Source organism: Drosophila teissieri, chromosome 3L (assembly GCF_016746235.2).
Source record: "Drosophila teissieri strain GT53w chromosome 3L, Prin_Dtei_1.1, whole genome shotgun sequence".
NCBI classification, from domain to species: domain Eukaryota; kingdom Metazoa; phylum Arthropoda; class Insecta; order Diptera; family Drosophilidae; genus Drosophila; species Drosophila teissieri.
This window is the reverse complement of record NC_053031.1, coordinates 7677286-7699902: the sequence shown is the minus strand read 5'-3', so window position 1 is coordinate 7699902 and position 22617 is coordinate 7677286. Positions and strand designations below refer to the sequence as shown.

The following is a 22617-nucleotide window of genomic DNA, read 5'->3' as shown; positions in this document are numbered from 1 at the left end:
CAGACCAGCGATCCACCCCCGAACCACCATCACCATCACCACCATCCTTCTGCTGCTTCTGCTTTTGCTTCTGCTTCTGCTTCTGCCAGTGCTGCGGTGGCCATTATTTCCTGTATTTAATTGCACTACTCTCGGCTGCGGTTTTCTGCTACATTTGTTGCCGCCTGCAGCCGACCAAGGACTATAATGTACTTTGGCTAACCATCCGGGCAGTGCAGTCCTTTCGGGTCTCAGGACCTCACCCATTTACTGCTTCTTTCCTTTTTCAGCTGATTGTCGTTTGCCGGCTCCTTCTTTGTGACGTATTTGTTGGTCACTTTGCAGAGGCAGTCATCAAATGATTTATACTTTAATAAGCGTGCTCGGGACATGCAGAGAAATTAGATGTGGCCACAGGAGACCACTCCCCCACCCCCCTTCCCTACACCGTCATCGTCCCGATGACATTTTTCTTTGACGCTCGCAAAAGGAATTTGCGCAATTTATGAGAGGCGGGCGGGCTGAAGAAATACCAAAGCAGCATTCGAGAAATTAATAAGGAAGCTGAGGCGTTGGAGCATGGAGAAGGACGAGGCACTTGGCTCCTCGAAGGTATTTCCGGTATTTGTGCCATTAAGGCAAACGAAAGGCAGCGAAAGGTGACAAAAATGCACGGAAACTCAGACCCCGCGATTTTTAAGGGGTTAACAGGTTGAGAGAAACCAATACCGAGTGGATTTTCAAAATCATGTATTTAAGCATTTTTTCTTGAGGGGTAGGATGATATCTTTTAAGGATTCACAGTCCGTTGATTTACTTCTTCAGCAGGAGGGGAGCAGCGGCGGCGATGGGGGCGGTGTAGGCGGCAGCCACTGGGGCGGCGATGGGAGCTGCGAAGGGGGTGGCGGCATAACGGGCAATGGGGGCGGTGTAGGCAGCGGTATAGGCGGCAGGAGCGGCGTAGGCAGCGGCCACTGGAGCGGTATAAGCGGCGGCCACTGGAGCAGCGATGGGAGCGGTGTAGGCGGCGGCAATTGGAGCGGTGTAGGCGGCTGGGAAGGCGGCGCTGTGGGCCACCGAGTGGGCGGTGTAGCTGGAGGCGTAGGGAGCCACGTAGGCGGCATTGCCCACCACAGCCGGAGCGGTGTAAGCCAGAGGAGCGGCGGCCAGAGGAGCCACAAGTCCGGGCTTGGCAGCAGCCACGGCCACAACAGCGAAGAAGCAGACGGCGAACTGTAGATTAAAGTACTCCTTAATAAGTAAATCCTTTTAATCCTTAGAGTAATCAATGAACTTACGAATTTCATGATTGTTGAATTGGTGTTGTGTTTGGTAGTAGTGACTACTTGGAGCTGTGAGCTTTGTTTGATATTGAGTTAACCAAGCTGGCCAGTTTATATACACCTCACTTGGTCATCCGGCGAAGGCCGCGCTTACACATGCAGCTGTTGTCGCCGACGTCGCAGCGCAAAGTCTTTGACTCCGATCCAACTTGCTTGCCAATTGAAGACGTTGTTGCTCCACACTCACACTTGTCACGTGCGGACCAAATTCGTAAAGGGCATTGCCGGGTTTCCTAGACCTGAGCGACCTTCAGCGATATCGATTTCAGTTACTCCACTTAATTTAAGTACAAATTCTTTAAAAAAAAGTTTGTAATGGTTATCAAAAACTATAGAATTTGAAAATGTCGGATAGGAATTTAGTTTTTATAATTTTGTAACATTTTCGATCAACTGTTCGTTCTGCGCCTATCACAAAATTCGTACAAAAAATTCTAAATAAATTCTAATTGAAATTTCAAAAACCTACAAAAAAACATCCTCCAATTATGAGCGATTTAAGCGAGTTCGCCCTGGACCGCCATTTTGCCTCCCAGCTGCGCAACCTGCAGTCGTATTCCAAGGAGCACCCAGTCAGCCAAGAGGACCACGACATCAGCCAGCGCTGGATGCAACTCTTTCAAGAAGCCAAGGGTCTGGATAAATTCGCCCGCAACTGCATGCTGCTGATGATGTTTGACCAGTTGCGAGATCTTGGACACTTAAGTAAGCCCTTCACTGAACTGGAGAACTTGAGCCGCTCCATGGATGATTTGCTAAACGAGTACAATGGGCCGATGGCGGTGGAGGAGCAGCAGCAGCCGGTGCATGGTGATATCCAGGACGCGGAAACCGATGTCTCGACCTATGGCAGTGGGAGTAGTCGTCTCTCGCCTGAGGTGCCCCCAACTTATGCCATTTCCCCTCCCGAATTCGAGATCATTAAGCAGTCTAACGAGGATCTGCTAAAGGAAATCGACTCGCTGCACAGTCGCACGTTGGAAACGGAAAAGCTTTTCATCAGCAAGAACGAAATTCTGAAGAAGCAGATTGCCGGGAAGTCGGTGGCGGCCAAGCCGGAACGTCCTCAGGATAGCATCTATCAGGCCTGCCATGCGGCCATTGATCTTCTGAAGAATTGGCCGGGCGAGTCAGTGCGACTCAATTTTCTGGCCACCTGCCTGGAGCCCTTACTCCGGGATGATGTGGTCACCAGTTTGCAGATCTCCGAGTTGGATCTCAGTTTGGAGAACACTCTGAATGGCATGGTGTTACAGGCCTGCTCGCGAAGGGAGGAAAGTGTGCGCATGCTATATAATGCTATTTTGGTGCACGACAAGAACGACTTGAGGAAAAAGGAGGACAAGTTGCGCCGATTGCAGGAATCCACGATGCTGGAGCGCCAGCGATTGCGGGCTCTATCCGAGGACTTAAAACGCCGGGAGGACCTTATTTGGAGGCTCCAGGCCGTCGCCACGCTCGCAATTACAGGACGTCCCTCCGATGAGCAGCGCAGTCCCAGTTCCTCAACGTGCGAGTCGTGTCTGAAAGAAAAGTCAATCGGAAAAGGACTCATAGATCCCATAAGCCAGAAAAGCAAAAGTGTAAAAACCAAAAGTTTTGTAGATATGGAAAAGTTATCCGACGTACTGAGCGATCTGTCCACAGAATAATGGTAATCCTCTTGCGAAAACCACTGCCAAGCATATATTTTTATATATTTTTTTACTTTCTTGTTGGCATCAATAAATCGTTGAGTTGCTTTTAAAACTTCTGCCCCTCTCACTTTTCACCGTCTGCGCCCCTGTCAACTGCAAAACTTTTAATGTAGTTTTAATTTTCTCGTAATCACGAAGGGAAGTTGGCTGTAGTCCTGAAAAGTCTGCAATCATCTACGCACTTACACCGCGAACTAAGTTTTGTTTTTACTATGTACATAAATTTAAAAAAATGTACAATATCTACAAAGAATAGATTTGTAATATTTACTGAAGGAAATCGTAAGATGACATAAATTGTGTTATTGTAAGTTCAAAGCACAAACTAGGACAACTAAGTCTGCACATCATCGTCTTACTTTTTCTCAGTGTAGTGACCATTTCCTCGTCCTGCGAGGATGGGAAAAGAAAACGCCGTCAGAAACAACAAAGTAGGAAGAGCAGCAACAGCTTTGTTCGTAATTAGTTTTTAAGCGCTTCGAAAGAGTATGTGAAGGCGGATATATATATCCTAAGTGGGCCCCAATTGAGTGTGTGCGTGTGTGTTGTGGCCATGGTTATGACAACATGCAGTTAAGCACTTCTTAACGATGGCTGACTGCCGATAATGGCCTTTTGCCAAAGCAAGTGCAATTGATTTTCTTGGCAGCGAACATAAATTTCAAAACCGTAAATTGTTTTTAATGCTATAGTCTTACGCAGTATGTGTTCTGTTTGTAGGTTCCTTAACTAAGAAGGTGTAGATGCAAAATAAAATATTTAAAAAAAATGCCTGTTAATGATTTTTAAGTTTCATACTTCACAAAGTAGAACTTCTCACGAGGCAAAGAACCTTATAGCGCCTTAAGAAACCGTATAAATTTCCAAAATTTGATAAAGCCAACATATCTGGCCATGCATACGCTTAAGAACATACATACATAATAGTTTTTCTTCGGCGCAGCCCCAAAATTCAACCATTCATTTTCCAAGAAAGCCAGGAAAAAGTTGCAAGCAGTCGAGAAAAAGTTGTCAAGGAAAATGCAGTGCCTCTGCAATTCCCAAACTTTCTGCCAGTCCATCTTTCCCGACTGCACCCTGACAATAGCTCAAAATATGTTGCGCCAACTGTCGAAGCAGCCGGAACAGAGGGGACCAAATGTAAGTGTGCGAAAAAGTTTCCGCATGGCTTTAATGATGCGTGCAGACAAGCCAAAGTTTGGTTGGCCAAAATGGAGAAAATGGAGAAAAATTTGAGGAAGTGACGGAAGCCGAGCGTTTACATTAGTGGCATTAAATTAATGACAAATTTCGTGGGCTTATGCGGATGCGCTGTTCCGTGGCGGACAATTTCCTGCCAGCGAGAGCGAACTTCGCAAACAATTATGGCCAGAAGTAAGGGAATATTTGTATAAAACTAAGGCCGGGAGGAATATAGCATCTGTGGCCGCCGGTAAAAGCTGCATTTTTGCAGCACTAAAGCGACTCCGGCAGAACCATTACGGCGGAATGTGTATTGCCCACTGGAGGTGCCACTGGAGTGCAATGCTGTAGCTGCTGTTGCCGGTGGTGTTTATCACTTGCAGCCAACAACTCCGACGACGCTTAATGGCTTCCTGCCCGGACAGTTTGCATCTGGGCGGGGCATAACACTTCGGGGACTCCCATACCGGGCTCGCAATACGACACATCTGCAGCCAAACCATTTCTTAATAAGTTACATCTGTACATTTGCGTTGATTGCGTTGTTCTTATTTTGTCGTATATATTTACACTTGGTTGGTCTCTCGGGGAAACTCTTTACCGACGCTATGATGTCGCTTGGCAAACGTTTCGCCCACAATCAATGGAAAGACCAAGCTAGCCTCGGCATAGACCTTAACAGGGGTGGCATCCTTCCTGATCTTGCCCCATGATATGGCCTCATCCGGCCGTGCGCCGCTATCGCTGCCGTCGAACTCCGAGGCGGTATTTATGAACACGGAGTAATCCGCCCCATTCCGCATCAAATTGGCATTACAAATGTGATGCTTGATGACGCCGCCGCCTACGATGATCATTCCACTGTTGACCGCCTTAACAGCCATGGTGCTAAGTCGTCGCAGATCGGATAGAATGTCCACCACGAGTCCAGGTTGTCGAAAGGAGTGAAAGTACATCATGTCGCCCAGACTGCCATCCGTCAGGGCGGGACAAAAAACTGGTATTTGATTCTTGGCTGCCCAATAGTAAATGGAACTGGGATCGTCAATGCGATTACCCAACCGATGAATAATCTTCGAAGGCGACCAGATGGTTCCCTGGGATTTCTGCTCTTCCAGCATCTCGTCAAGCAGCGGCATCACCCAGTCCTCGAACTTGCAGTAATTATCGTTCGGCACCAGCAGGTTGCCAATCCTGTTGATTCCCCGCTCGCGGAGATCCCTGCCGCTCAGCTCAAATGAACCCATGAACGTGGGAGCCAAGCACTTGATGAAGTCCTCCTCGACGCCGCCGGCTGTGGTCACAATGCAGTCGATCATACGATGCTCGGCCAGAAAGCGAATGGTCTCCCGCAGGCCCGATGAAACCAAATTGGAGGTGTAGCCCAAAAATACGGTGCACTTGCTCCTTCGACGGATGAAGTCGTCTGTTTCATGGCTGTCTATTTGATCCGCTTCCAATGGCTGGTCCCTGCAATCCAGCTGCCAGTGTTAGGGGTTTGTAACATGTTGAATTTAAGTATTTAAGTTACTAACTAACCATTCTGTTGATTTCCCGAATGGCCAGGCCGAGATTCGTGGCTTGAAATCCGGTGTTCACATAGGACTCGAAGAGCTTACTGTAGTTTAGGCCTTCGTTGAAATCGTAGCCACTAACTTGGGGCGTGTTCTCCGCCAGAGCCTCGCTGCGCTTCAGCACTGCATCCTTGGCCACCGCTGGCTCCGTCGACATGGTCAGAAATTCTTGAAATTCAAAATAAACAGCTCAAAGGGAGCCAAATCTTCCTGCATTTATCAACATGTGCTGGTTATGGCAGCCCTGGTTTCCGATAGAGATGGCGTTAGCAAAGTAGCTAACAAGATGTCGCCAAATATTTGTTTAAATTATTTTTATTACTATTTTATTTATTTCCAAATAAATTACTATTCACGATACTTTTGAAATTATACGTTCTAATAATACTATTTAATGACCCTTGCTGAACCCGAAATCCGTTTACCAGCACTAAGCAACAATCGGCCAGACTGTTATCGGGTGCAACCATCGATTACTCACACATATCGCTTGGCAGAAACAAGGAAAGGAAAGAAAGTACTCAAAGTGATTTTTTACATCAGATCTATTGTAAACGGTAGGCCAATCATTCAGAGAAACATTTGCCTGAAAACCACTGACATTTCAAACAATGCACTCTGTCCCATAAACAACAAAAGGCCCCCAAAGAGCGATACTTTCGAGAGCAGCCAAACGCAGAAGACGAAACGCCAGCGAGACGAGGACGCCAAGATGATTAAACTATTCACGCTTAAGCAGCAGAAGAAAGACGGCGAGCAAAAGGGCAGTCAGCAGAAGAAAGCGTCCGCCGCCCAGCTGCGCATACAGAAAGGTAATATCCAGCACCTGGTATGGCCAACTTGATCTTATTACTTATCTTTCATCCCCCCCAGATATTAACGAACTGAACCTGCCAAACACTTGCGCCACAGACTTTCCCGATCCCGATGACTTGCTCAACTTCAAGCTTATCATCTCGCCCGACGAGGGTTTCTACAGAGACGGGCGCTTCGTGTTCAATTTCCGCGTCGGATCCAACTATCCGCACGAGCCGCCCAAGGTGAAGTGCGCCACCCAGGTATACCATCCCAATATCGACCTGGAGGGCAACGTCTGCCTCAACATTCTGCGCGAGGACTGGAACCCAGTGTTGAACATCAACTCCATCGTCTATGGCTTGCAGTTTCTGTTCTTGGTTTGTATTTACCATTGAAAATTTGTGAAATTTGCACTCTATAAGCCTATGCTTTTTTTAATAATTGTGATAGCTGGTTACACAACCTGACAGTCTTACTAACCCAAATCAACTGCTTGCAGGAACCCAATCCCGAGGATCCGCTCAACAAGGAGGCGGCCGACGTCCTGCAGACCAATCGCCGTCAGTTCGAAAGCAATGTAAAGAAGGCGATGCGCGGAGGTTGTGTGGGCGAGACCTACTTCGAGTGTTGTCTGCTCAAGTGATATAGGGAATCCCAAGGTCTCTTACTTTAAGCCTGTCCATACACACCTCCCAACACCCGCTAACTGATGAAGATGATGCAAACACAGACGAACATCGGCGACAACAAATTATTGTAATAAACGAAAGCAAAATCCACTGCGTGCGAAGAAGAAGCCGAGTCAAGTCACCAATTTCTAGTTTTTAATACAATTCATTTAGCAATTTCGCCCACCCGTCTCTTAATCTTAATCGGTACACCCAACGTGGCAATTCTCGAATTTCCTCAAAGGTGAATGCTGTGCCTGGCCATCTGCATATTTCGCCACAGGCACAAATCAGACACAACTGACAATCTTCCGGCCTGGAGTCGCAAATCGTAAAGTCTGCTGATGAGACCCACTTTTATGTCGTCTGTGACCAAAACTTTCAGGAGCTGTTGCACCAGACCGTTGGGGAGCAAGCGCAGGACGGGAGCCACCCTCTCACCACCACATTCCACCAGGAGCGAGATGAACTGATAAACAAAAACGGCCTTTGGCGACAGTTCATCTCCATTAACAAACTGCAGGAATACTCCAAAAATGTGCTGTACGCTCGTCTGCAGGGGTTCTCTTAGAGTAAGCGGTGTAGTCCGCAGTTCAGATGTGGCAGTGGATCCCAATAAAGCTGCCAAGCCAGCTCCGGCCGTAGTATCCGTAAAGTCACTGGAGTTATCGCTGCCATCGCCAATCACCTTCCGCACTTTGGCTGCATTGGCCGCCAGTTCCTCCTCATCGTGAGATCTCGATCGCTTCTTCATGGCCATCAAAGCGGAGGTGGCATTTCCTTTGCGGCTTTCCAGGCAGGAAATAATACAGTAAACACAGAGGCGGGCCAGTACCAGGGATTGGGGCTCGTTAATGTCCTCACTAGAAAGACAAAAAAAAAAAGATTGCCAAATTGTGAGTACGAATTCAGTAATAGCAGTTTCAATTTTTACATCTTTTCATGCTAGATCGAATCGATTTGTAGATATAAATAAATAAAATATTATACAGAAGAACAGATTGGTATTTACCCTTGTCGTCGCAGAATTAGTGGAGCCACCACGAACTGCAGCAACGCCTCCGTGGTTTTCTCAATGTCGAGGTGCATCACAGCAAACACAACATCCATTGTTCGCGACATATCCCTTGTGTATTTGCAAGCTAGCAGTTGCTCCACCAACTGTGTGGACAGCCACGCCGCGCCGCCGGCTAACAGAAGCGACTCCAGTGACTGAGCGGCGCGAACGGGCAGGTGACCAGCATCGACAACGGTTCGCCACACTTCCCGGAACTGTTCGACCAGCGGGGAGTGTGAAATGAGGCGGGATTTGGTATTTGGAGCAGGATGCACATCGTGTTGCATTTTTCGGATGATCTGATAGGACAGAGCTAGTCGCTCCTTTGCGTTTTCCTGGCTGGAAAGTTCTTCGCTGGTCAATGGCGCCAGGAACTGCTGAATCATGTTCAGTGGCTTTAGAAGTTCCGTTTCCTTCACAGAATACATGTAGGCGCACAGAAAACTAGTGGCGCAAACGGAAAAGCTAAAAAGTCTCCTCTTAATATTGTCCAAAATACTTTTAACGTCCGCCGAGGATAGCGTCTCCTGCTCCCAAGCAATTAGCACGTGATGAAGCACTCCAGGTAGGTTAAGGCAAGTCTCCTGCCAACTTAAGTTGTTTGGCTTCAGTTGTGCTGCCTCTGGTTTACTGAAACTAAGCAAGAGCTCATCCACAATACTGTCTTCACAGAGGGCGAGAATTTGGCGCGGATTCTTAAGCTTATTCCTTTCCACCATGCATTCACGCACCCATTTCTCAAAAAATGAGTCACCACGCTCAGATAAAACCACCTGAAATGAACAAGAATTCATTAATTCCATTGAAATACTAAAGGTATTAGGTATTTAGGTACGTCGGATCCATAGGTCTGCACAATGCTTGTCAGCATTAGAAAGGAAACATCAAACAGCGTGGACCGGATGACGCACAGCTTGCCCAGCTCGCCCGGAACTGGCTTAGAGTTTTCATTGCACTGGATCAGACGAGATACGAATGTCTTGAGACGTCCCTCGACGGTAGCCACTGAAAGAATCAACTCAAAGCTGTTGCCCACCGGCACCTGGCAAAGGACATTCACCATGTCCTGCACTTTGTTGGTGCACAGCGTCTTTAATACTCCGGAAAGCGGAACCTCTGCACGCTTGATGAAGTTTATATTGGACGGTGTCTGTTGGCCATTGTCGCATTTTTTGAGTAATTGAGAGGCGGCTTCCCTGGAAGAGTTAAATTACAGAATTAAGATGGATGTACAAAATGCAAGATCTCTTCACTAACCTTTGACTGGCGAACTTCTTTACATGTACATCATTGACTAGTTGTTGCTTGGTCCAGTCATTTAAAAGGAACTCGATCATATTGCACGAGCACTTGGTATCCATGAAGTCCAACAGTAGGTTGTCCTCGATGAGCAGTTCCAAAGCCTCCACCAATTCGGGTATGTAATCGGCCGGTGGTGGTTGATCCCCGGGAATCCGTTGCAGGGCGTGCAATTGCTTAATGATGTGAGGCATTTTAAAGAACATAAAGGCACCCCACATAGTGTCCGGGCTTGTATCCGCTACATTGCTCAGCGTGAGGAATCCAGCACGGATGATTTCGTAGAAGAGTCGTGTATTGGAGTATTTTTTTAATCGTTGCAGCATCTGCAACTCAGCCACGTAGTAGCTGGTATCCTTGCATGGATTTAGCAGCACTTCCACCGCCAGTAAGGGTTGAACGCAGCACGAGATCTTCTCGAGTGTTGGCGGCGGATTCAGTGGCTGCATTTCAAGATGCTTGGCTTCAATGTAGGCCAACTGTTGCAATTGCTGCTCGACTTGTGGTGCGTTTAGCGTGAAATTTGAGTTCGTCAACGATCCCTTGATGGTAGCGTACTTATCCCGAATCCGTCCACATATATCGAGCTCTTCGTGACAGCCCACGTACAGCATAGACAGCATAAACTGCTGCTGGCTTAGCCGATCTATTACCACACAGGTCTGGTCCAGCATGTACGATTGCTCAGCGCTAATCTCGCCATAAAGTTCATAATGTTGCACAGTTCTGGCGAAGATTTGAAGCAGCCAGTATACCAAGTGGACGACGGAACTCGGTAAAACCGCTTCCTCAGATTTTATTCTGGAAACAAGAATGAGAAATTATATTGACTCATAGACTTATAAATATAAAAGGCCTCACCGGCAGGTAACGCCATCCACAATGCTGGCCAGGAATTCAAGGAGCGCCGTAATGCAATAAACGCGCTCCAATTTGTCATACTTAGCAATGCACCGAAGGACAGCAGAGTGTGAAACGAGATGGGCGCAGAGAGAATGCTTGAGATAGTTGAGCACCAACTGAACGAAAAAAGTTACAATTAAGAAAGCAAACTAATAATTATTTCAACTACGCACCGGATTTGCTGTGGAACCAATGAGAGCCTGCTGCAACAGACAGTCCGCCAGATTGTATACATCTCCACTGACTCCTCTCGGCAACACCTGAAATATTAATCAAAGAATGGAGGATACATTAGACCGCAGGGCAGACAATGAAACATTAGCTTTTTCTGTCATAATTTCACACAATAACTGGGTCACAATCCCATAAAATAAACAGAAACAAATCAACTTAAAAATCTAGTTAGGATTTCCACTTATATATTTAACACACATAGTTACATACTTCGTTACGCGATAAGAAATGTTTCGTTTAAAAGTATTTCGCAGTCCCGGAGACGTATTAAACACCTTAATTGGCGGAGCAACAACAGAGGGCTGCAGGAGGACGGCAACATCTTGCCTGGAGTTGGACCGTGCTCCGGCTGTCGCCGCCTGCTGGATCTGGATGCGGTTGATCAGTCAATATCAGTTTAGGACCAGCAAACCGGCCTACTATCCAGATCGCCAGCGGGAGGCGAAGCGAAATACAGCGGGAGCCACGCCTCAACAGGTGTCATCTCCGGCCATTAAGTCCTCTCAAAGCCGAGGCATGCCCAAGGACTTCTATTACAAAGTGTTGGGCGTCAACAGGCACGCCACCATTCAGCAAATCAGATCGGCTTTCTATGCGCTGGCCAAACGCTATCATCCCGACTCCTCGCACTCGGAACAAAAACTGAAGCACTTCCAGGAGCTGTCCAACGCCTACAACATTCTAACCGACGAGACGAAACGTTTGGAGTACGATCAGCTGGGCGGGATTAAGGATGAACGCGCTTTTCTCGAACAGGCGGGCAATCCCATGAATGTGGGCCTCGAGGAGGTCAAGAAGTTTGATTCGGATAAGACGGCAAATGACGGTAAGCAAGGGTATTTCAGATTAATCACGCACCATTTTAACATTTAACAATTCACTATTACAATTGCTTTGATTTGAAATGCCTTTTAGAGATCAACAAACTGAAGAGCAACGAGTTCGATCTTCCACTTGAATTCCTTGAGGCAGCAGTGGGATGCAAGAAGCGGATAGAGCTGCGCTACCTGCGGAAGTGCGAGACCTGCAAGGGCAAATCACAACTGATGGCGCATCGGGATGTGGGCAAGGAGCCCTGTCGGCGATGTAATGGAACTGGAAAGGTAACGACCAAGACGCCAACCTTCTCATCGGTAAACACTTGCACGCAGTGCAAGGGCAAGCGGTTCACGAATCGCAACGACTGCGAAACCTGTTCGAATCGGGGCTTCGTGATTTCCAGCGTGGACGTAATGGTCTCGGTGCCTTCCGGATCCCGGGACGGAGATGTTGTAAATATTACTAATCCAGAAACCAGGCAGCAGGTCACCTACCGCTTGACGGTGCCGTGTAGCGACTATTTCCGTCGCGTTGGCAATGACATTCAAACCGACAAGCACCTAAACATCTCGGAGGCCATCCTGGGCGGATCCTTTCAGATAAGGAGTCTCTACGAAAGCGTGGAGCTGCGGGTGGAGCCGGGCACCCAATCCCACACCCAAGTGGTGCTCAAGGGCAAGGGGGTGCGCTCCAAGGAGGGTGTGGGTGATCACATCGTCACGCTAAAGGTGCGCATTCCCCGGAATCTCTCCGTGAAGCAACGCCAACTGGTTTTGGCCCTGTCCCAGGCAGAGGATCCCGTTTTTGAGCCCAAGACCAAAGGCACGGAGGCGGGCAAATTGAGCCCCTAAAATTCTCAATGTACCGGCTTCATTGCGTTTACAATATATTGGTAAACACAAATATTGATTGTTTGATGTTGATTTGCTTGGGTTGCCTTGCCTTTTTTATGTTGATTCCCCACTGGGAGTCTGTCCAGCGCTCGCGCCACGCCACATAGATGAGCTGGAGGATCTTGTTGTTCTCCTTCATCTCGCGCGTCCGTAGAAATAATATAACTTTTCCTTTTCTCGTATTTCACGCAATTTATTTGATTTAAACCTATTATTTTCTTTAGCACCGCTCAGTGTGACCGCGGGTTCATTTATACATTTTCCTTCCGGCTACCGAAAATATACTTTTAATGCCAATTTAATTTTTGCAAATATACCAATCACTATTGCGTCAAATTAGCGTCGATGGAACGGTAAAATTTGGAACATGCCGTTGTTTTTTGTTTATTAATTTTTTCGTTACTTGGAGGTAAATTAAAAAAATATGAATTTAAAAATGTTAGGAATAGAAAGATCTAACTATCAATATAAGATATATTGAATATAATATAAGATATTCAAATTTCGGTATATTTTTGTCTAATATATAGTATATTGTAACGGTCATCCGTATGGTCACACTGTTTTCAGGTTCTTGCGTTTGTTTGGCTTTTTCATCCGATCTTGAATTTTGGAAATAATAGAGGTATATATTCAAAAACTAGTTGATATTTGTGGCATCTGCAAGTGCTCCTCGAGCGGCTGCATACTTCCATATCAAAGGAACTTCATTTGCATCCTCTTAAAGCGCCAAAACAAGAAACTAGGTCGCACGTGTTTGGCTGCTTATGGTGTCCAGATTGAAGGATTTAACGATTATAACGAATCGTTTACGTCACTACTTTCGAAACATGGACGCCAAGGAGCTGCAGCCTCCCAGCTCGGTGCGCGGAATGCAGGAGCTCCAAAGGGAACAGTTCCGAAAGAGCGTTCAAGTTCCCCGATTACAGGTGCCCGAGTCTCAAGTGCAACGTGTGATGCCGCTGGTCAAAAAGTTTCTGCTCAAAATGGAGCACCTGCATCCTGTCAGAGCTGTAGACAAATCCCGGGAGATCCTTCTGCATCCAACGCCTGTCAAAAACTGGGAATCCCTGCCTACAGAGGATCTGGAAAGGCAGGAAGTTACCGCTGAGAACTTCTCCTTCGCCGAACTGGAGTTGACTTATGAAAACTGGAGTGCCAATGAAATCTTGAAAAGCGTGCTACCCACGGAGGAGGAAGGTCTTACCTCCTACTCTCGAATAGGCCACATCGCCCACCTCAATCTTCGGGATCATCTGCTGCCCTATAAACAGCTCATCGGTCAGGTGCTTCGCGATAAGCTGCCCAATTGCCGAACGGTAGTTAACAAAGCATCCACCATTGACAACACCTACCGCAACTTCCAGCTGGAGCTGATCTGTGGCGACGCGGAATACCAGGTGGAAACCAAGGAGAACGGAGTCCCCTTCGAGTTTGACTTCTCCAAGGTTTACTGGAATCCCCGCCTCTCCACGGAGCACGAAAGGATTGTCAAAATGCTGAAATCTGACGATGTTCTCTATGATGTATTTGCTGGCGTAGGTCCATTTAGTGTTCCTGCTGCCAAGAAGCGATGCCATGTGCTGGCCAATGACCTGAACCCTGAAAGTTTTCGGTGGCTTCAGCATAATGCCAAGAGAAATAAGTGCGTGCCCAAAATACAAATGTTCAATAAAGACGGTAGGCAGTTTATCGTCGAAGAGCTACGGGAAGATCTGCTAAAGCGTCTGCGTACCACGGATACTACTACGTATGCCATACATATTACAATGAATCTACCAGCAATGGCTGTAGAGTTCCTGGACGCATTTCGAGGTCTTTATAGAGCAGAGGAACTGGCACAGTTGCCTGAAAACGTATGCTATCCCACCGTTCATGTGTACTCCTTTGCCAAGGGTGAGAACACCAAGGAATTAGTGCGTCAACTGGTGGAGAGCAATCTGGGAGCCAGCCTAGATGAGAACCTGCTCCAGGGAATCAATTTTGTACGGAATGTTGCCCCCAACAAGGACATGTATAGAGTGTCCTTTAAGCTATCACTAAACTTGCTAACCACATTAAAGGAAGTTGAAATCACGAGAAAACGGTATGCAGAGGAGGAGCTGGAAGTCGCCACAAAAGTGAAATGTGTTTGATATAATAGATACAATAAAGTTGTAATTTCCAAACAATTAAAAAGAGTCTCCTTTTATGCATACTTACAGATGGGTCGCAACAAGGCAAACACCAAGAAGGTGGCTCCTGGGGCCGCCAAGCCAAAGTCTCCTCTGAACAAGTCCAAGAAAGCCAAGAATGTGTTCAAAGTGGGCGACGGTAACAAGGGCAAGGGCAAGAAGCCCAAGGAAGTGCAGGGCAAGCTCAAGCAGGTGAGTGGATTAGGTCCTGCTGTAGAGATCGCCATCACATACATACATGCCTAATTTGCAGATCAAGGAATCTGTCAAAGCCAAGCAGGAGAAGGTAGACGCCAGCCTGAAGACTCTGCACAAGGATCTGGTGGTAAAGAAGCCAAAGGCCCCAGTGGCACCCATCAAGAACAACAAGAAGAAGGGCGCCAATGCTCAGAAAGTCTCTGACACTCTAGGCAAACTCAAGTTCTAAGCAACTTCGGCGGATACCACGTTTTACGTATTGCATATAGATGTAGTTAGTCCCCATTATTTGTTGAAGACTTTGGTCGTATGTTGCCAGCATTGGCAAATTATTATACAAAATATACGATGGCTATTCGGACAGTGATGGGAAGTGCTCAGCTAGGTAGAGATTATGTAGCCAAATACCTCTTGACCTTTAATGCTATTATAAATTCAGACTTTCATTCCGTTAACAATCTGAAATACCTGATATACATAATACCCAAAGAATAGGCTTGATATATAATAGTTAGTCCCCCATTTATTTTTATAAATATTGTGCAACTCTTACCATTCGGGTATTGACATACGAGTGCGCTTTATTTTACCTAGTTGATATAGTGGTTATATATGGAATCCTTCCTAGGAATGGGTGGCTCTCCATCACTGTGTTATGGCAGCCTACACAACCACAGGAACAATGTTAACTGGTGGCAAAACTACACCCGGTATTACGGTGGGGGCAGCGGGAATTCCAGGTGCAGCAGTGGAGGCTTCTGCCGTACCATTCACCGCATTCCAGCCGAGAAGCTCTCGGATGATGCCATCCAATTGGACGGTATCAATGCCCGCCTTTTGAAGTTCGGCCAGAACTTGGGTAGTTTCCACTGAATTTAGCCAGCGTTCATACATCACCCTCAAACCCTGTAATCTTGACCAGAACTGAGCGAATATTCCCTGCTGCAGCACCTTGGCGTCGATGTGCGCCCGGATGGCATACAGTGGAAAGTAGAGCTGAGCCTCGTTCAGGAATCCTTGTAATCCGAATACAGTGCCGGACCAGTAGGGAAACTCGTTCAATAGACTCACTTTGAGCCTCTGCTCATTCAACTCAAATGAATCGCCCGAGGCCAGGAGTTGCTGGTTTGTCCACTGCAGAAAGATGATGAGCTCCGGCTGGGAGAGCAGACGCCAGCGGGCCGTGACTGCGACATTGCTGTTGATGATCCGCACGAAGGCCTGGAACTGGGCATCGTTGATTAGGTAGCGCGCCAAGAGCTGGTTCAAAGGTTTTGACTGGATCAGACGCTGGATTTCTTCCAGATCCTGGGACAGAGTGGGCGGTGGAGCCAAGGTGGCTGGCGGGGACTGCGGCAAGAGACCACCAGTGGGAGACACTACCTGAGGAGGCCACAGTGCCAGGCAACCACTGACTAGGGTGATCAGGAGCAGCCAGTCCAGAGCGATGGCCATGACTGAGAGGGGAGCGAAAGACGACTACCAAAATGAAAGTCGCAGAAGCTTTTATATCCATACCCCAAGATTTGTTATTACTATCTACTGATAGCGTCTTCCTGAATTTGGCGCAGCATTTCTGTTGACCATTGTCGTCATCTGATAAGCGCTTTTCGATCTGTTTATGGGTCTACCCAATTTAAAATCCCCCACGGAAGCCAGTATTTTGGGATAAACTGGCGGGTTGGCAAACATTTGGAGAGAAAGAATGCGAATTTATAACACGCTAAGCTTTATTTTCCAAGTGAATCACCAACAATCCGGATGGACCACAAAGAACCGCAAACGAACACTTCATAACATTAGGATTTACATAGCTCCTCATACATACACAAAGCAAACCAAAACTGGGGATATATAGGATTAAACTTTTTTTTGGATTTTTAGGGATGATGACTTGTTAGTTATCCCTGCGAAATGGGCTTTGGAAACTGCCGATCGCAGTTAAATAATTTTGAAAATAGAATATATTAATGCAAGTTGATGATGAGTGACATTCATGGGTGGGTTAATAAACTTTGGTTTTGTTAGCTCCCTACTCTGGTTCATAGATGTTGATCAAACTTGGTGGTTTCTCATGTCAAAGTAAGTGTTTCCTTATATACTTATTTGCTAGAACCAGAGCAGGATTGCAGGGATTTTACGTATACAGATTCTAGTACGGTGTACTCAGTGGGAAACCTTCTTCTTTACCTTAAGACGTATAAATAAGTCGTATGTAATAAAAACTAACTTAACCGATAAACGCATGTGAGTGTGGGCAGGGTATGGGATGCCTAACTGGATGCTCTAGCTACCATCCCCGGTGAACCTGCGGCGCAGCCAACCGGGCATATAGCCCCTCACTGCCTCGCCCAGCTGCCTGTAGATGATGAGGCCCAGAATGGGCAGGACCAGGCGTGCGTCCTTGAACAAGTACACATAGCAGGCGACCAGGAAGAGAACCAGGTCCGTGCAGTAGCTGAGTGCCGAGCGAACCTTCTCGTGTGCCTGCTCCTCCGACTGGAGGATGGCCAGAGTGGCTGCCTTCTGCAGCAAGTCCCTGTCGGCGGCGGAGAGGACCAAAGATGTCTGCTGACTGCCCTCCACGTCCGGAATCACAGGTCTGGTGAGTGAGACGTCTCGTGAGCGAGTGCTCGATGGGACCCTTCGCCTGATCACCCTCTTCACCTTCACCAAGCGAGTCCGTCCCCTGGCATCCGGACGAGCCTCCACCATCTCACTCATGACGCTCTCAGTCTCAGATTCGTTCTTGTTCTTTGATTTCGGCGGGGGCACCACCAGCACAGTGGGGTACTCCGGTTCCTCGTCCTGTTGCGACTCCTGTTGCTGCGACTCGTGTTCCTGCTCAGACTCTGCCTTTTCGGGCGATCGGTGGAATGCCAGACTACTAGCTGCATCCCGGACATGGACAAGTTGCTCCCGCTCCGAGATGGAGAGTCGTCGCTCTCTGACCACTGGAGGAGCCAGAAACAGGTCTTCGCTGCCACCGGTGGCACGTCTCTTCTTCAGTTCCTCCGCATGGGTGAGGACGTCCTCCTCGTCGGTTTCCGCAGCTGCCTTTGCAGCCGCTCGCTTCAGTTCATCCCGGTCTAGGTATAGGGGCGTATGATATCTGTGAGAACTGCCCACCTCCTTCACCAGATCGCTGTAGTGATCCACTGCCGCATGGGCCTCCTCCTCCATAAGCCGCTCCTCCTCCTTGCGACGCAATTCCTCGTCCTCCTTCGCTTTTCTCTTGACTTCCAAGTCCGCTGCGATGGCAGCTGCATTGGTCTTTTCCAGCGGATTGGATATCTCCTCGTTGGCCTCTGTGTTCTTCTCAGTGGCCGATCTCTTGTCCCGGCTGAAAAAGGACTTGATTCCCTTAGCCAGGTCCATTTTGAGGGTGCTGGGATTGCTAGCTGCTACCGTTGAAGTTGGAGGCACCGGGATAGTCGGTGCTTCGCTGCCAAAGGCCAAAGGACTCGGCAGGGGACTGACAGCTTGCTCTACATGCTCATTGGAGGATCTCTTAAGGATCGGCTTGGGCACAAAATCTGGACTCGGCAAAGGCACTGGACGGTTGAGCACAACGGCAGCCTGCTCCGGCGTGGGGGCTCTGTATGGAGTAAAAGTTCCAGCACCCATGGTGCGCGGATGATAGGTCTCAAGATCCCGCGGACTGGGCGATCGTGTGCGCGCCAGGAGTTCCATCTTGAACTTCTCGATGGAGTCCTGCTCCGAGGATGCAGTGCTCTCTGTGTAATCCGAACCCAGGTCGTTGCTGGACTGCTCCTGCAGCTTCTTTTGCGGCGGATACTCTACGTCCACATCCTCATCGTAATCCAGATCCATATCCTCGCTATCATCAGCCGTACTCTCAGTTAAGTGTTCCTCCTCTACATCTTCATGTTCCTCTTCCGATTCCGGCTCCAGAAGATCCTTTCGCGTCTCAAGGGGCAATTGTCCAGTGGTGTGGACACGTGTCAGGTTACCCATCTCGTTGACGTTTTCCCTGGAATCCCATTTTCGAGAAATGGACACCATATCCGCCGATTGACGTCGCAGCTCGGTTCTTCTTTCGAAAGACAAACGTTCAGCCTCAGAAATGGAACCCAGACGCTTGCGAAGATTAGCAGGCGTTTGGTGGGGAACCGGAGTGACCAGTTTGTCCCGCGACGTCTTGCGTGCTTTGGAAGCCTGCTCGAGCTCCACGGCCTCGTAGAACCTGGCCATGGCCCTTTCATATAAGAGTTCCGTCGAGCTGACGGAGCGACGCAGTGGGAAGGTGGTGTGCAAGTTTGTAAACTCTAGGAAGGCCAGATCCGGCGCAGAAATCGAAATGGGTGGTGGCTGAATGGCGTCCTCCAGGTCCAGCTCAAAGGAATCTTGTCCTGGAAAAGAGAATTATTGGATGGGTGTAGTTTGAATAGTGAAAGTGATTTAGTGGTTAGTTCTGAGTCCTAAAAACCTTATCAATGAATACTTACTGTCCTTATCCTTGAGCTTGCTATTTTTGTCGAAGACGACCAGCATGAACTCATTGCTGGTGTGGACGTCGTCGTGTTTGTCGGCTGACCTGGAGAACCGCCTAGCGTTGGATTGGGCCTTGGGAGCTGGTTCTGGAGACGGACTGGGCTCTGGTAGTGGAGGCTCCTCCTCCTGGGGCGTTGGTGGAGCACTTATTTCAATGGTGGGCAGCTTCTCACCAATTACAGCTGACACCCCGGAAGCCACTGCCAACGCCAGAGTAGGTACATTTCTGGCCGGGCTTAGGGCCTGTCCAGAGAACCGTCTTACATTCTGGTTGACTCCCAGTTGAACGGGCTCCGCACTTCTCAACAGAGCTGGGGTAACCTTTATAGGTTCCGGTGGCGTGGGACTCTTGCGCAGCGGAGCTGGTTGCCTCTTGTTGGGTGGACTTAAGCTCCTTTTCTGGTTAGGTGATGCTTTATTCGGATTTTCCTTGGGCGGAGTGGGCAATGGCTGTGGTTTCGGCTGCACTGGTGACCTGTCCTTAGGGGCTCCTGAGGGTTTAGGATTGAAGAGTTTCAACGGAGAGGTAGCTGGTGTCTTAGGTGCCTTCGGGGATGGTACAGACTTATCCGGCGGTGTCAGCGTAGTGGTCACCAGTGTGAGGTTAAGCTTTGGATTGGAACTATCTGGCGTCGGCTTATTAGCCAAATCAGCGCTACTCAGCGAGGGACTCTTACGCACGTCCATCTTTAGAGCATGATCCGAAGTGCCGTAGGACATTTCGTGGGTCAGTTGCTCGTTGTCTATGAGCTGCGGCTTGGGTTTTCGCTTCACACTGGGCGACTGCTTAGGTGACATGCCCGTGGAGGCGTCTGCTTGAGGTCGTGGAGGGGATAATGTCTTTCTGCGTGGTGGCACCTGCACCCCTCCAGCTCCTGCCTTCGGCTTATCCTTCTCATCTCCGGCTATCCTTGTCGCTGATTTCGGTTTGGTGATTCCCCGCTTGGGATCCGGGATGAAGAGCAGCTCCGATTCGCCCGACGGTTCGCTCAGGCCATATGGATTCTCTGCCTTCACCCGAAATTTGTACTCGGATCCCTCTATCAGATCGTGAAGCGTGGTGGTCAGTGCCCGAGTGGTGGCCGCCTTGAGCCAAACGTTCCAGCCCACCCGGAAATATTCAACAATGTAGTTGCCAATCTTACAGCCTCCGTCGTCGAGTGGAGCCGTCCAGGAGAGGGTAGCCGACTTGCCAAAGGACATATTCAACTTGGGAGTACCCGGGGGATTGGGTCTGGCTGTCACTGTAACCAGAAAGGAGGTACTGTCCTCACCCAATCGATTCCATGCCTTCACCATATACTCGCCGCGATCTTCTCGAAGCACATTGTCGATCTTGAGCAGCGAGTTTTTCTCCGTGTTGGTGATCTGCAATTGGAAGCGAGTTATGTATGTGGTGTGGTAATAACGGCAGGGTAAGATTACCCACCTCAAAGCGTCCACCCGGAGCGATGACCTCGCCCTCATGAAGCCACGTAATAGCGGGCGGTGGCTGTCCAGCCACACCCACTTTGAGGCGCAACACTTCGTCCGCCTCAACAATCAGTCCATCCTCGTAGGTGCGGGGTAATCGGATCTTAGGAGGAGCCTGCACCATCAATCTTGCCTTGGTAATCACATGTCCCGCTCGATTGGTGGCCGTGCATTTTATCTCACCCTCGTCGGTCAGCGCCACTTGGTGGATCACCAGGACACTGGCTTCGTTGTCGTTGACGATCTTGGTGCGGCGACTACTGAAGATCTCGTAGCCGTCTTTAAACCAGTTGATCTCCGGCGGCGGTTCGCCAAGTATACGCACGCGGAACTCGATTCGCTCGTCTTCCACGGCATTCGTGTCCACCAGTTCGTCGATGAACCGGGGCACTGTTATGGCATTACGCTGCAGCGTCACCGTCAGCGGATCGGATAGCTCGCTGGCATCGGATCGCCCCACAATGTTCTCGGCAAAGCATCGAAACTGGTAACGCCATCCGGGCTCCAGTCCACTGATGCACACATCGCAGCGGTCCACGGGAGTGGGCGTGGCCCTCACCCAGTGGGGTGATCCCATGCGCCGGTGCTCCACAGTATAGCCAGTGATGGGTGAGCCTCCATCGTGGAGTGGCCGATCCCAGCGCAGGTTCACCACGTCCGGCTGCTGCTCTGGCAGTGCCACTGGCGTCAGGATAGGTCGGCCAGGCGGTGAGGGTCGCTCTGGTAGGGGAAAAAATTAAAGGCATTTAAACAACGGATTATTCCACTATTTGTTCAATAGGATTAAGTTTAATGCGGGAATAAGGTAAACTTTGAAGAAAATAAAGAGATATTTTACGTTTAATTGAGAAAATTAAAGATTTAATACAATTGAGGGCCTAAGTATAAGCGGTATAGTTTTACAAAAACTATTTCAATTCAGAAAGATTGCATTGGGAAGATATTCAGGCTTAGGTATCTTTCCTTTTGCTTCTCTTAAAGGGACTTAATTAAAAAAAAAAAGTTTTTAACAGCATAATGGTTCTTCCGCTTTTCAAACGACAACATTACTTTGACGTTGCGAGATTTTGGGGCCAAACAGACGAACACGGCAACCACTGAGTGTGCGAGTGGCTAAAAATAGACCCATTTCTAGCGCTCCCACCAGCCAGCCAGCTATGTGGGGCCTCCTCTAATATCTTGAAATTTGGGTAGGAATACCCTACGTACTGGGACTGGGACACCAATGTGATCCGGAGTTTCTACTTGCCTGCGGACTTCCAGTGGACATTCTTCTTGGGGCGACCGCCCTGCGGATGCGTGTGCAGCTTTCCCGGCTGATTTCCCATTTCGAGATATTTAGATATTTAACCTATTTGCAATATTGTGCTTGCCTATACAGAGGATCTATATATAGACAGTCGAAATTAACTTAACTTAACCCGTCGTTTTCGAATCGCCAATAAGAGCACTTTCCACTTGAACTATTTTAACTTCAGGTGGGTTAGTTTCTAGTAACGTAACTTTCGTAGCGTTTGTAGGCTTTTGTTTGCAAGCGTTGCCATTTTTGCGGCGCGTTAAATAATCCGTTCCGTTCGGTTCGTCAGCCCAGCATCCTCCTCCTCCGCCGATCCACGAAAGCTTTCTGCTCTCTTTCAAATTTGAATTCTGTTGGGCTCGACTGCAGTTATCGACATCGATAGGATCTTCCATCGATAAGGAATTTCTAGCTATTTTCCAGGGATGAACGAGACCTCTAAATTAGTCCATACAAAGCTATCAGCCCATATTGTAAAATAAGCTGATGATGATGAGCGCTCAATTACCAATCG

At 48.4% G+C, this 22617-nt stretch overlaps 10 protein-coding genes across 11 annotated transcripts; 5 read left to right on the top strand and 5 right to left on the bottom strand.

Moving 5' to 3' along the window:
• Positions 1–763: 763 nt before the first annotated feature.
• LOC122617086 (vitelline membrane protein Vm26Ab-like) lies at positions 764–1546 on the bottom strand. Its single transcript, XM_043792775.1, has 2 exons — positions 1278–1546; positions 764–1212 (listed from the first exon to the last, which is right to left on the bottom strand). The coding sequence occupies exons 1-2, from the start codon at positions 1284–1286 to the stop codon at positions 793–795; spliced, it is 429 nt and encodes a 142-aa protein (XP_043648710.1). The 5' UTR covers positions 1287–1546; the 3' UTR covers positions 764–792.
• Positions 1547–1694: 148 nt separating this feature from the next.
• On the top strand, positions 1695–3071 carry LOC122617085. Its single transcript, XM_043792774.1, has one exon. The coding sequence runs from the start codon at positions 1811–1813 to the stop codon at positions 2972–2974; it is 1164 nt and encodes a 387-aa protein (XP_043648709.1). The 5' UTR covers positions 1695–1810; the 3' UTR covers positions 2975–3071.
• A 1674-nt stretch (positions 3072–4745) lies between these two features.
• LOC122616355 (probable deoxyhypusine synthase) lies at positions 4746–6074 on the bottom strand. 2 transcript variants are annotated; one of them, XM_043791784.1, is made up of 2 exons: positions 5741–6074; positions 4746–5682 (listed from the first exon to the last, which is right to left on the bottom strand). In XM_043791784.1, the coding sequence occupies exons 1-2, from the start codon at positions 5930–5932 to the stop codon at positions 4768–4770; spliced, it is 1107 nt and encodes a 368-aa protein (XP_043647719.1). In that variant the 5' UTR covers positions 5933–6074; the 3' UTR covers positions 4746–4767. The 2 variants fall into 2 exon arrangements, with proteins under 2 accessions (XP_043647719.1, XP_043647720.1); XM_043791785.1 differs by having other exon boundaries at positions 5498–5671.
• A 129-nt stretch (positions 6075–6203) lies between these two features.
• Positions 6204–7422, top strand: LOC122616356 (nedd8-conjugating enzyme UbcE2M). Its single transcript, XM_043791786.1, has 4 exons — positions 6204–6332; positions 6415–6587; positions 6649–6950; positions 7073–7422. Exons 2-4 carry the CDS (start codon positions 6488–6490, stop codon positions 7214–7216), a joined length of 546 nt encoding a protein of 181 aa, XP_043647721.1. The 5' UTR covers positions 6204–6332; positions 6415–6487; the 3' UTR covers positions 7217–7422.
• A 47-nt stretch (positions 7423–7469) lies between these two features.
• Positions 7470–12686, bottom strand: LOC122616353 (mediator of RNA polymerase II transcription subunit 24). Its single transcript, XM_043791782.1, has 7 exons — positions 12496–12686; positions 10674–10760; positions 10459–10616; positions 9556–10398; positions 9134–9494; positions 8254–9071; positions 7470–8104 (listed from the first exon to the last, which is right to left on the bottom strand). The coding sequence occupies exons 1-7, from the start codon at positions 12583–12585 to the stop codon at positions 7480–7482; spliced, it is 2982 nt and encodes a 993-aa protein (XP_043647717.1). The 5' UTR covers positions 12586–12686; the 3' UTR covers positions 7470–7479.
• On the top strand, positions 10818–12456 carry LOC122616354 (chaperone protein DnaJ). The gene is made up of 2 exons (XM_043791783.1): positions 10818–11560; positions 11650–12456. The coding sequence occupies exons 1-2, from the start codon at positions 10963–10965 to the stop codon at positions 12402–12404; spliced, it is 1353 nt and encodes a 450-aa protein (XP_043647718.1). The 5' UTR covers positions 10818–10962; the 3' UTR covers positions 12405–12456.
• Positions 12687–12943: 257 nt separating the features above from the next.
• Positions 12944–14618, top strand: LOC122616042 (tRNA (guanine(37)-N1)-methyltransferase). Its single transcript, XM_043791291.1, has one exon. It carries the CDS (start codon positions 13214–13216, stop codon positions 14579–14581), a length of 1368 nt encoding a protein of 455 aa, XP_043647226.1. The 5' UTR covers positions 12944–13213; the 3' UTR covers positions 14582–14618.
• Positions 12965–15233, top strand: LOC122616044. Its single transcript, XM_043791293.1, has 3 exons — positions 12965–13071; positions 14651–14812; positions 14874–15233. The coding sequence occupies exons 2-3, from the start codon at positions 14651–14653 to the stop codon at positions 15045–15047; spliced, it is 336 nt and encodes a 111-aa protein (XP_043647228.1). The 5' UTR covers positions 12965–13071; the 3' UTR covers positions 15048–15233.
• Positions 15234–15321: 88 nt separating this feature from the next.
• Positions 15322–16288, bottom strand: LOC122616043. The gene has a single exon (XM_043791292.1). The coding sequence runs from the start codon at positions 16271–16273 to the stop codon at positions 15482–15484; it is 792 nt and encodes a 263-aa protein (XP_043647227.1). The 5' UTR covers positions 16274–16288; the 3' UTR covers positions 15322–15481.
• A 220-nt stretch (positions 16289–16508) lies between these two features.
• Positions 16509–22411, bottom strand: LOC122615792 (titin homolog). The gene is made up of 4 exons (XM_043790906.1): positions 22056–22411; positions 20763–21526; positions 19288–20701; positions 16509–19191 (listed from the first exon to the last, which is right to left on the bottom strand). Exons 1-4 carry the CDS (start codon positions 22132–22134, stop codon positions 17105–17107), a joined length of 4344 nt encoding a protein of 1447 aa, XP_043646841.1. The 5' UTR covers positions 22135–22411; the 3' UTR covers positions 16509–17104.
• Positions 22412–22617: the final 206 nt, after the last annotated feature.